General features: G+C 45.5%; 1 protein-coding gene across 2 annotated transcripts in view; it reads right to left on the minus strand.

Moving 5' to 3' along the window:
- ATP13A3 (ATPase 13A3) overlaps positions 1-13333 on the minus strand; it is a 63521-nt gene that overhangs the window by 38517 nt on the left and 11671 nt on the right. For both annotated transcript variants that reach the window (XM_027848757.1, XM_027848756.1), the window contains exons 2-7: positions 11213-11313; positions 7762-7935; positions 6030-6203; positions 5741-5811; positions 4738-4818; positions 3970-4039 (exon numbers count right to left, since the gene is read on the minus strand). In XM_027848757.1, the coding sequence (XP_027704558.1) occupies positions 3970-4039; positions 4738-4818; positions 5741-5811; positions 6030-6203; positions 7762-7935; positions 11213-11263 (621 nt within the window). In that variant the 5' untranslated portion in view covers positions 11264-11313. The remainder of the gene's footprint in view (positions 1-3969; positions 4040-4737; positions 4819-5740; positions 5812-6029; positions 6204-7761; positions 7936-11212; positions 11314-13333) is intronic.

A 13333-nucleotide genomic window follows, 5' to 3' on the forward strand; every position in this document is an offset into this window, starting at 1 on the left:
AAAACTAAAAATAAATAAATTGATAAAAAAAAATTCCCCAAAAAAAGAACAATAGCTCAAAGACAGCTGGGATGAGGGAAAACTCCGACAGCAAAATATTTTCGTCAGCTTCCAAATGATATTAATAAATAGATTCTCAGGGACCATGACCACCTGCCACTTCCACTGGACTTACTTTTGTGGTATTGGAAGACTGTGGTTTGATAAGAGAAGGGCTGATAACTAACCCGTTTTATAGGTGAAGAAGCAGATCCCAAATGAAATCACCAGCCCAAGGTCTCACAAGCTGCTTACAGGGGCTCTGCTGTACTTTCTTGGAAGGGTCATCTGTTCAAAATGCTGGAGAAGACGCTTATCCAAGCTACCCATTTAACTGGTCATCATTATCTTGATTTTCTCAACAAAATACTTTTGTGGTGTTCACTATTTCCCAAGAAGCAAATCAGGCATTAAGAGAGCAAGAAAACAAAACATCCCAGCATCACCAACGGGGACATTTAGCTCCAGCAGCTTTTCCAACAGCAATGGCTAGATTTGGATCCACTCCGTGCAGATGTTGGGGGGGAGGGGTTGTTGTGAGGAGTACCATGTCATAACAGGGCTAACCCGAGGAAATCTTTAAAAAAACAAGACTGGGATCTCGTTCCAAATAGGGCCAGTTTTTAACAATCTTTTAATTGGGCTTTTCTCATCTACATGAGATGTTTTTTTTAAGTCTCTACTCTTTTTTCTCCATAGAGTTATATAAACCTATAACTGGAAGGGGACCATAGAAATCATGTAGTTCAGTTTTGAATTTTTCACCATAATACACTAAGGAAAGCAAATTCTAATCATAGTAAAAAAAACAAACTTATCTAGTATTTAATTAACAGAAAGATCTACAATCCAATATTTCTGATATTTCTCAGTAGGCTGAACAAAGAAGACTGTGCTACTGTCAGCTACCACCAGGCAGCAGTGTGGAGTCAGAAGACACTCAGGTTCCAACGCAGGACAGCATTTATTAGCTGGGTGAGCATGAGCCAAGGACTTTCTGAGCTTGGTCCTTCTTCCTTACGATGGCGTTGGTGATGCCTTCACTGGCCACCAGAAGGCTGCTGCAAAGATCAAGGAGATTCCTGGTGCTGCTCTGGGCTGGACCTGCCTCCTTCCCCCAGCCAAGGCAAGTCTCTTCTGTGACTGACGCTTCTTCAGATAGGACTGAAATCAGAGCGGAGGCTGAACAGAATGTCTTAGAACTAATCCATCCCAAACTGACAGAATGTACATTAAAAAAGCAGAAAAACTCTTTTTCTTTCCTGTTATTGAACAAGAAACCAAGCAGCCCCAGTTACAAAAACTAAAAACCTCCACAGAAAAGAAGCGCCGTCCTGCCTTCACCAAATCTGTGAAGTCTACGACTTCTCAGGCTATTGAGCCATGCGCCCCTCTCCCTCTGTCCTCTAAGAGGATACCTCTGATACTTTGTTGTTGTTGTTCAGTCGTTCATGACCCCATAGACCACAGCATATGGGCCCTTCTATCCTCCACATCTCCCCAAGTCTGTACAAGTTCATGTCCACTGTTTCCATGACATTATCCATCCATCTCATCCTCTGCCATCCCCTTTTCCTTTTGCCTTCTATCTTGCCCAACATCAAGTTCTTTTTCAACGAGTTCCCGTCTTTTCATGATGTGGCCAAAGTATTTAAGTTTCAGATTTTGTCCTTCCAGTGAATAGTCTGAATTGATTTCTTTAAGTATTGACTGATCTGATCTCCGTGCTGTCCATTCTCAAAAGTCTTCTCCAGCACCACCATCTGAAAGCATCTATTCTGTGGTGCTCGGATTTCCTTACAGTCCAGCTCTGACAGCCACACACTGCTTCTAGAAAAATTACAGCATTGACTACATGGACCTTTGTCAGCAAGGTGATGTCTCTGCTTTTTCATTTGCTGTACAAATTTGCCATAGCTTTCCTTCCAAGGTGCCCCAAGAATATAAAATCTGACACTGCTTCCATTTCTTCTCCTATGATTTGCCAGGAAGTGATGAGACCAGTTGCCAAGATCTTAGTTTTTTTGATGTTAAGCTTCAAGTCAGCTTTTACACTCTCCCCTTTCACCCTCATCAAGAGGTTTATTTCTTCACTTTCTGCCTTCAGAGTAATATCATCTGCATATCTGAGATTGCTGATATTTTCCCCAGCAACCTTAATTTGGGCTTGGTATTCATCCCGCTTGACATTTCACATGATTTACTCTGCATATAAGTTAAATAAATAAGGTGACGATATACAGCCTTGTCGTGCTCCTTTCCCAATCTTAAACCAACCAGTTGTTCCAAGTTCAGTTCTAACTGTTGCTTGTTGAACCTGTACCTGAGGTACAGGTTCCTCAGGAGACAAGTAAGATGATCTGGTGCAGCCATCTGTTTCAGGATGTGCCACGCCTTGTTGTGATGCACACAGTCAAAGGCTTTAGTGTAGTCAATGAAGCTGAAGGAGATGTTTTTTCCGGAACTCTCTTGCTTTCTCCATAATCCAGTGAATGCTGGCAATTTGGTCTCTAGTTCCTCTGCCTCTTCTGGTAATGCTTGGTTCACATACTGCCTGCAGAATCTTAAGCATAACCCTGCTGGTGTGTGAGATGGACACAACTGTTTGGTAATTTGAACAATCCTTGGCATTGCCCTTCTTTAGGACTGGGACATTAACTGATCTTTTCCAGTCCAGTGGCCACAGCTGCGTTTTCCAAATTTGTTGGCACATTGAGCACAGGCGTTTTGACAGCATCATCTTTTAGGATTTTGGATAGCTCAGCTGGAATTCCATCACCTCCGTTAGCCTTATTGTTAGTAATACTTCCTAGAGCCTGCTTGACTTCATTCTCCAAGATGTCTTACTCTAGATCAGGGACCAACCATCGTGATTATCAGTGATGTTAAGATCCTTCTTATCTTGTTCTTATGTATATTCCTGCCACCTCTTTTTAATCGCTTCTACTTCTGTTAAGTCCCCACCATTTCCGTCTTTTATCATGCCCATTTTTTTGCACAAAACACTAAAAAAACCCAAATCACTAAAAGACAGCTTGAACCTAATCCTTTCACCCTTTTCTGTTGGAATACTTTGTGTATCTTTGGATTTTTAGCAACTAACTCACATAGTATCTAACAAAGCTGAAATTCCTGTTGTGGATAATTCTGATTGATCTGTGAACCCCATTAGGAGAAACTCAACCTAGTTCTATGATTCTCATTCTCCCCAATATTTTTAAGTTTTAAATAGTATGCATTGTTACATGGCATTCTGCAAGGATCTATTTTAATTAACTAAGATACAAATTAATCAAGTTATCTTTCAGTTTTCTGATGTGATTTTATCACAATCATTGCTTCTGAAAACGGAATCGGCATTTCCCAGCAGACACAGAGAGGAATGTATTTACACTATCAAACACGAAGAAAGCACAGCTTATTGGGAAATCTCTGGCTCTTAAGTAGAAATATAATTTAAAGCATACTTGATTTCAATCGCATTCATCCCAACTTAATTAAAGAACCATTAAGTGCTCTCTATAGGGATCAAAGCGAGGCATTGGAGGAAAGAGGAAGTTTGGGGAAATAACACATGGTCCCTAATCATCCTGGAACTTCAAGTCTAGTAGAGGGAAAAAAGAAGTAACTCAAATTCCCAATGTATAAAAGAGGTGCATCAAAGACACATGAGCAACAAGTGAACAGACAGTTGCTCTAAGGGGGAAAGATCAGCAGTGGCCTCGACCAGCCTCAGCAGGAGAATTCTAAGCCTGGGAAATAGAGAGTAACCAAAGGCCCAGAGATGGAGAGACAGCGAAGAGCACCAGCAGGGAGGGGCCAGAAGATCGTTCAGGAGATGGGAGCAGAAGATACCAGGCCCAGGACAGGCAATCTGGACAATGGGATGGGGGATGGGAGGAGCCCAAACCAACCAGCAGGCGGCCTTACCTCTTTCACCAGAAGTTTAAGGACAGAAGGCACTTTGACAGCGATCTCATTCATTCCATACATCAGTTTTCTGTATGACAGAGGAGAAAAGTCAAAGTGTTAGTGCAAACTGTGGCCTTCCCGCCTACCTAGGTTTCAATGTTGAGAATCTGAGGCACATATCTGCACCATGCAGGATGGATGGGGAGCCACACACAAGCATCAGGCACTAGCACAAGATCAGTGTCCACAGAACCAGGCTGTTTCTTGTCATTCCCTCACAAATGGCAAGAACTAGATTCTCTAGAAACTTCGCTCCTAATCTAAAGTCAAAGAAATAGACTACTTCTGGCAAAAGATGAAACGACCACATCTGCGTAATCCAGTAACGTCATATGGACTAGAACTGTGTACTCAGTCAGAGAAAGGAGACTTGACAGCCAGTCGGCTGAGGACAAGAAAAAAATAAAAGCTCTCCCTTATAGCCAGAGTTTTAAACGAGTTGAAGGCTAAACTTTAGTTCTTGTGGAAAATGCTGTGACTCTAGGGATTTTTGTTGGAAAACATTTCTATTTCATTTTAAAATACTGTCTTAAAGAACTGTATTCAAGTTCAGGTTTCATTAATTTAGTGTATTTAGTGAAGAACAATACTTTGAAGGTCATTTGTCAATTTATTACCAAAATCAAAATCAATTTACTGATCCAAACTGCAGCTTAGCAGGGTTTACTGTCTACTTAATGTCAAAACCAGCGCAGGAGCACTCGATGGCGCTTGGGTTTTCTTTACCTGTAGGCGTGCTTCTCCTTTGCCAGCCCTGAGCTGTGCTGTTCATAAATTGAAGTACAAGAAATACCTTCATCCAGACCCCTAAAGAAATGAGAAATTCTTACTTTAATCCAAGCCAAAAATACCAAAATTCTTTAATGCTCTGTTAAAAAGTGCAAGAATCCCATTCTAAATAGGCATCCTTAGCTGGAGTCCCAGGCTAAAAGATAACTTGAAAAATTCATGCATAAATGCTGTACAGTTTTTATATACATAACAATGCATTTTTGTTGCCTTCTAGATAATTTATTTTGCAACACATTGCTGCACAGTTGTAAATAACCTATATACTGTAACATCACTTAATAAATTAATTAAAATTTTTTTTTTAAAAATACATTCAAAAAACCTACCCCACAGGAGGAATTCTCCTCCAAAGGGGAGGTCTGAGCTGTTTTCTAGATTCCATTGCAGCATCGTTCAAGTAACAACAGGCCTGATTTCTCATTCTAGTTCCATTTCCACTAAAATGTCTTTAACTTCTTAGTTCACCGTAATCACTAGCATGAATATTTCATTGTATCTCACTGCAATCACTAGCAAAAATATTTTCATTACTACTATCTGTGAATGATTTTATATAGAGAGACAGAGAGACACCTTCTGCTTCTTCCTAGACCACATTCAAACAGTTTAACAGAAGGTCACAGTCGGGGGTCCCCTCCAAGACCAAGGCATCAAGGCACAGACCAATCTGGCATTCCCCTCCCCCCCCAGCTGTCACCACACCCCTGCCCGCTTCCTCCTCATCTGGCCACTAACCGCTCCCACAGGGCTCTAAGAGAAACCAATTTCAAGAATGCTCCATCCCTGAAGCATATTTTTATACGTCCCAGTCAGGAAAGGAGAAGGCAACAGGGTTCTCCTCTACTTTTGGAAATAATTATAGAAAACTCATTTTATGTCTGACAAAATCCTCAGGATGTGATCTGATATAAAGGCAAAGGGAACAAACTTCACTTACTTTAACACGTCAAAATTCTGGAGGGAGTCGTTCCAGAAGTACCTCACGCTGTGGTGCGTAAAGTAAGGAATCTGCAAAACATGAAGCATCCGACAGATTGGATCTCCAGTGACCCTGGCTCTTAACATTTCAATTAACTGACAAACACTCACTTAAAAAGACAAGAAAATGGGCTCATGCTTCAACACCCCAACACACCCCTCCAGCCCCAGCTCTCGGCCAGGCCCCAGAGGCTCCTCTGGCCTGCCCCTAAACACGCCCCCTCACTCTCAGGCAGAGGCCACAGTACCTCTCGGGGTTGGGCAAGGTCACGCTGGTCCTCTTCAGGCAGGTCCTCAGGGAAATGGAAATGAGCAGCGTGGCCATTGGACACTTTTTTAGTTACTGTTTTAGGGCTTGAAAATGAGTGGTTTTCTAGAGAAAGAAAGCGAACTTTTGCACAAAACCATATCCTGAATTCATCCTTGGAAAAAAGAGAAAAATAAAGGTTTTCATTCTAGCATTCTCATCTGCAGACACGTACGCCATATGACAATTGATCAAGAAGAGTTGGGGAAGGACTGCTCTGCACTAGCAGCAGGCCTGGGAAGACAACCCTGGAGAAGGCCCCGCTCTCCATCCTGGGGCCCCAGCACCCTCACACACGGGCACGCGGCCTCAGCGAGACCACCACTGAGGAGTGGGCCTAGGCAGGCCCCCGCAGCATCACGTCAAGGTGCTCTTGGCTCTCAATTCAAATCCCTCTCTCTCAACCTAATCCCTCCAGTTCCACTTGCCATGGGAGAAAACACGGCTTCCCGCTCACAGTGTAGTCAGAACTCAGGATTTCCCGCTTCCTTCACTCTGACAAAATTCCCAGAACATTCAAGACTTAGTTCAAGCCCTGTCGCTTCCCAGATCATCCCAGACAATAAGTGGTAAGGGTAACGGGAATCGCCGGCATTGACGAGGGCCCCTAAGGTTTGCAAAGCCTTTGTGACCTCCTTTAGTCCTCACCCCAACCGTGGAACGGGGCTGTTATTACATCCTCGCTCTACAGATGAAGAAACTGAGGCGGGCAGAGGTAGAAACAGCAATATGGCCAAGGCCCTGTGATTTTCACTGGTATGAGAGTGTCCTCTCCTCATACAGATCAAACCCGACCTGCCTGCCCTTGGTAGTCCAAAGTTGGGAAGGTCAGCGACTCATGCAGTCACAGAACCCAGATCTAACATTCTCTAAGACAAAGCTTCTCCACAAGGCACGTCTGTCCATGCTTTTCTGGCACCTTCATGAACTCAGATCTCATGTTGATAAAAACAATTCTTTAATTTTGCAAATTGTAAAATGACTCCCAAAGTGGGTCATAACCAAAGGGAGACTCTCATTTTCAATCAGAAAAATAAAAGCCAATGACAAAGCCTCATAGTCAGACCACACAAAGGCCAGCGGGAGGCTTCGCACGAGCCACGCTCTCTCTGGGCTTCCAGGTTTTTGTCTGCCAATTTGGGGACTGGTGGAGATGGTTTTTGCATGTGTAACACTCAACGAAAACATCAACACAAAATCCAGATAAGAAGATTCGACTCAATAAACACTCCACACAAGGGACTGCTCAGGTCTGAGTTTGGAGCCAACCTCTACTGCAGCTCGCCTGTGGGATAATCAAGGTCCCCAGCAAGCAAACACTGGGCAACCTCAAAAAGGGAATCCCTGTCACACCAGGCTTGGCTCCTGAAGGAAGAAAAGATTCTGGAAGCGGAGGATGAAAAGACCCTGAAATTCTGGGTCCGGAAGAAGAGAAACGGCTGAGGGCCAGCATGGCTGGAAAGCCCAGTGTCCCACAGAGGAACATGGAGGTCGAGTGGAAGGCCCAGAGCTTCCGTGGCAAGCCAAAAACCAGTAAGTTTAAGAAGAGAAACTAGTCAGTCAGAGCTGTACCTCAGCAACAGTATATTTCCAGCTCAGAAAGGAAACACACCAGAGGCAAGCAGAACAATTGGCAAAGTATTCCGGTTGGTGAGGCCCAAGGACACACTTACCGTCGTCCTCAGCAGCACCACCTCACAGTCTTTGAGGGCTGCTCGGAAGCAGGTGGTTTTCACCCGCCACTCGGGCATCCAGTAGAGGAGGAGGAGGAGGAAGCCACCAGTACAGATCACCCCAAATGCAACTATGAGCAGCTTCCAACGACTCAGATTGTAACCATAAATCTCCTGCGAGGAAACGGGAAAACAAATCGTGATCAACCAGACCTTGTAGCATTTTAGACAAAGAATTTAATTTTTTACCATCTGAAATCTGACCAGCGAACTGTCAGATTCAAAGCAATTCTTGCTCTCTTCCCCAAGTACCTGCCCAAGCACAGTTTCCCCTGGAATACCCACCCGAGGCACATAAAAGGCATTCGACAAACCAGTCTTTGTTATGATTTCTCTATTAACCAACAAACAATCAATCACCAGGAAGACCACCCCAAAACGTGCCTCCATTTCCATGACAGATACCTGTGATGGACTCTGCACCGTATCTGAAAGTGGAAGGGACCGGCTTCTGCCACATGACACTATCTATCTGTCCTGTGCGTGGCCCTGACAAAGTAAGCTGGAGGCAGGCTTCAAGTCCCCTCGCTTAGGGATGTCCCTTCCTATGGATTCTCTACCAACCTGAGATTAGGACAGCTCCAACACGAAAAGCTTTGAGCACCCGGATAATCTGTGCACCATTTAATAGAAATGCCAAAGAATGGAGACAACGTGGAAATGATCGGCACTAAATTCAAACATTTATTAAGCACCTACTACATACAAAGTCCAGTGCTAGTCTCCAAGAATCCCAAGACAAAAATGAAACTAATCCTTGCCCTCAAGAAACTTGCTTTCTATTGGGGGCCACAGCCCGTGCACAAATCTAGTCCGAGGTCAGTCAAGGAGGAAGCTAGCGCCCCCAAAGGCTCCCAAGCTGCGCCCTGAAGGAAGCAGGCAGCAAAGGCCTGGAGGTTGGACATTCCAGGGATGGGACTTCCCAGCTCACCCAAAGGCAAGGAGGCCTGCAAAGTGGAGAACATGGCAAGTGAAAAATGACCAGCCCATCTTCTCTTGGGAGAGGGAGCCCTGACTGTATAATATATCTAAGCTTGGCTCAGACCACAAACAGTGATTCCTGCATCCATAATCCACGTTTCCCCCAACACTGGTGATGGGTGTGTGAACAATCCCCATAATCAACAAGGCTCCTTTTCAATGATCCACAGCAAAAAGGTTTGTTGTGTCAATCCATCTGTCCTGAACTGCATGAATCCCTCACTCCCCTCTCAATACTTGGGGAATACGTGGAATCCCCTCTGGCACACCTGGGTATCCAAACAGCAGCTGAGAATTTGGGGAGGGGGATCAGGCTTGGATGGGTTTAGGGCTGTGCGGCTGGGAGCTTCAAAATCTGAAGCAGTTTTTCCTAAATCAATCACCCACCTAAGAAATGAATAGGGAGAAGGGAGAGAGAAGGCTGCCCCCAAAAGAGTTACTGAAGCATTTTTTAAAAATGCACAAAAGCTGGGCAGCTAGGTGCCGCAGTGGATAGAGCACCGGCTCTGGAGTCAGGAGGACCCAAGTTCAAATCCAGCTTCAGACACTTGACACTTACTAGCTGCATAACCCTGGGCAAGTCACTTAATCCTAACTGCCTCACCAAAAAGCAAATGAGTAAGTAAATAAAAATGTACAGAAGAGAGGGCAAGGGAGGCCAGAGTCACAAGTAAGCAAAACCATTTTGGAAGCGACGCACCAAGTCTGTTACAGAAAAAGACAGTCTCCTATACACCTCCTCCTCTTTGTCCATTTTAGGCCAAACTCTCTGCCCGTACTCCCCACTGGCCCCAACCCAGAAAAGGTGACCGTATGGGGCACACAGGCTGGGACTAGGAGAGGCCTCAGGTGATCCCTCTGGAGGCAGCCCCTATAAGACTGCACCTGGGGTCAGGAAAACCTCAGTTCAAATGCTGGCTTACTATAGCTCTATGATTCTGGGCAAGTCACTTTATCTCTGTCTACCTCTGTTTCCTCATCTGAAAAACGGGGATGATGATAACAGCACCTCCCTCCCAGGGTTGTTGTGAAGATAAAAAGACAATATCTGTAAAGAGCTTTATAAATTTTAAATGCTATCTACTATTAAAACTAGCTAGGTGGCACAGCGAACAGAGTGCTAGGCCTGAAGATTTATCTTCCTGAGTTCAAATCCAGCCAGAGACACCTATTAGCTTTGTGACCCTGGACAAGTTACTTGGGCAGCTGGATAGCACAATGGATAGAGCGCCAGGCCTGGAGTCAGAAAGACTCATGTTCCTGAGTTCAAATCTGGCCTCAGACACTAGCTGGGTGACTCTGGGCAAGTCACTTAACCCTGTGTGCCTCAGTTCCTCCTCTGTAAAATGAGCTGAAGAAGGAAATGGAAACCACTCTAATATCTCTGTCAAGAAAACTCCAAATGGGGTCACGGAGATTTGGACACGACTAAAAAACAACTTAATAACAACAACTATTAACTTGAAAATAAAAGGTATTTTCTCCAGATTATGATAGGACTTTGAAATTCTAAATCTGAACAGAGGAAGCACAGAACCACATAAAACCTATCCAAACCCACCCTGACATTACCCAAAAAACCAGTGGGTTTGATTTGCAGTTAGAGAGCCTGGGTCTAAACCCTGACAACATGGGCAGGTCCCATCAATTCCCTGGAGCCCACTCCAAATCTCACGGTCCAGCCTCCCTCACTGCAACCCTCTCAAATAGGTCTGAGCTGGCTCTGGGTAGAAGTCTCTTTGTCCGAAGGTTACAAAGCCCAGGATTCATTTCAAGACTGCTTTTTAAATGTTTGCCTTTAATGTCACAGTCTGTGTCACACAGCCCATGTTTATAGTAGATTATAGTGGGGAGAGTCGGGGCAGTGAAAACACATCCTGCCCTTTGCGCTGCGAAATGTCTGAAAGGTTGTTCTTTGGGCTCAGTTCAGAGAAGTTGGACCCTCCTCTGGCTGGCCCGGGCACCTCCCAGGGATGCTCCAATGGCCTTGGGAGGCTACTTTTCCCCTTGAAGACTGCCTGGCAATGTTTGCTTCCAGGGTTTTCCACACATGCAGTCCATCCTGCCCACTGTCCCATGCCCCAGATCACAGAAGGGTCAGTAGATTAAGAGCTCCAGACCGCAAACAGGTGCGAGATACACTGCCTGCTGTGGCCTGGCTGTGGCCGGCTGAACCAAGTGCTGCCCTGCTCACTCTTTCTCACCTCGGGTCCCTAGTCCTCCCAAGGAATTCAAGTCCAAAGACGCTCCCTCTAAATGACAATTGGGGGCAGGAACCTGACAGATGCTAAGGTCTCTTGCAGCTTCAAATCTGCAATCCTCTCCGGCTCCCACAAGGCACCAGTGATGGTTGAGCCCCCCACCCCCCTCCTCCACCCAAAACTGCCTGGATTAGAAAAAATGGGATTACCATTTCATCCTCTTGGCCTTCATTAAGAGTCTTCTTTTCTTCTTTGTCCATTTTTACTGGGTTACGGAATTACTTCTCTGCTTCAGAACACTTGAAGATAACTAATGAGAAAAAGAAGAACTCAAGTGATGATATCGTCTGCTGAGTGGTATCTGTGCCCAAGCAAAGCCTGCCACACTCAAGAACGGGCACTCTAGCAAGCTCCAGTGACCCAAGTCTGGGCAGGAAAACCTTTGAGCGCCAGCAGGCCCGCGGGCAAAGGGGTCCAGCTGCTGCCTGGGCGCTCAGATGCCACCCCAGGAACTCCCCCTACAAGTGACTGAACCCTTCCCAACATGGCCTGGCTCAGTCCTTCTCCCCAGGACTTAGTGACAAAGTCACAGACTGGAGGAAGGAGATTCCCCTTACCTGAAGAAATCACATGAGCACATCTAGGTCCTAATGCCATTCCACTTTATTATCAGGAACAAAGCAGTGCAAACCCTCCAAGGAGTTGGGGGACCCCCACTGGGACTCGGCCTCAGCTTCAGCCAGAGGAGAGGCTGGCCCCCCTCCCAGCTCTGCCATTGGAGCAGGAGGCTGCCAGTCCCCTCGTAGCGTGCCTGGCCAATGGCGCTTGTTCCCAAATGTATCAACAGCTCGGTCCTAGTGAATTTTACCTTATCCCCCACTAAGGTTTCAGACATAGGCCCGGCCATCTCTTTAGGAAAATCCCATCAACCCTGACATCGGGATGGACAGGTCATCTCTGCAGCCCCTCAGGTTCTACAAAGGAGCCTGAGCTTGGCCAACTACCCAGAACAGAAGACCAGCCGGTGAATCGATCAGAAACACGGGTGGATTGGCACGTTCCACATGTAAGACATTAAGCTGCCCTCAAGGAACTCCTAATTCAGTCTGGCATAACAGATTAGATAAAAATGAAAGTGGAGCTGGGGTCAATGAGGATTACCAACCAACCAGTTTTTATTAAGTACCCAGGCACTGTGCTAGGCCCTGGGAATTTAAATGCAAAGAATAAAATAAGGAAATTGTGGGGATGCCCATCAGTTGGGGAATGGCTGAACAAGTTGTGGTGTATGAATGTAATGGAATACGACGGTGCTATTAAGAAATGGTGAGCAGGCAGACTTCAGAAAAACCTGGAAAGACTTGTATGGTCTGATGCTGAGTGAAGTGAGCAGAACCAGGAGAACGTCGTACACGGTAACAGCCACTTTGTGCAATGACTAACTTTGATTCACTTGGCCCTTTTCAGCAATGCAAGGATCTAAGACATCTCCAAAGGTCTCATGATGGAAAATGCTGTCCGCCTCCAGAGAAACAACCATGGAGTCTGAATGCAGAGGGAAGGAAGCAGACTGTTTGCTCTCCTTTTCTTTTGTTGTTTGGTTTGGTTTCTTCTTCCTCGGGGTTCCTCCCCTTAGTTATAATTCTTTTATGCTAATGTGAAAAGATGCTTAACATGAATGTATAAACAGAGCCTATATCAGATGGCAAACCATCTTGGGGCAGGGGGAGAAGAGGGAGGGGGGAAATTTAAAACTCAAAATCTTATGGATGTGAATGTGGAGAATGAAAAATAAATTGATTATTTCTAAAAGAGAAGAGGAATAAAATAACCCCTAGGTTGCTCACGGTATTTTATGTCCTAATCTGAGGGAGACAAGTACATCTAAAACTGTGTGTGGCTCAGACAGACTGAACACCATATAGAAAGTGGTGAAACAAGCGGTTTGGGAAGAAGGCCACTAGAGGTTGGAGGAAGGTCTCAAGCCTCTTGGAGGAGGCGAGGGAGGCAAGGAGGGAGGACATTCTAGGCCTGGGAACAAAGACGCAACAGCACAGGGGATGAAGAGTCCTGTCTGAATAAGAGAGGGAATGCCAACCTGGCTGGAATACAGGTGATGGGAAGAGGGCAATGGAGTCCAGGGAGGCTGGACGGATAGGTTAGGACTAGCCTGTGCAGGGCCAACTAGACGAGTTTTTATTGGATCCCAGACTGGGTTAGTTGGGGCACCATTTGGTCAGATCTACATAGAAGGAACAGCAGTGACGAGTGAGGCGGCCTACAGTGGGGAGACTGAGGCAGGGAACAGAATTAGGAGGCTGTCTCAGTAA

This window comes from Vombatus ursinus, unplaced genomic scaffold (assembly GCF_900497805.2).
Source record: "Vombatus ursinus unplaced genomic scaffold, bare-nosed wombat genome assembly UNPS02006874.1, whole genome shotgun sequence".
NCBI classification, from domain to species: Eukaryota; Metazoa; Chordata; class Mammalia; order Diprotodontia; family Vombatidae; genus Vombatus; species Vombatus ursinus.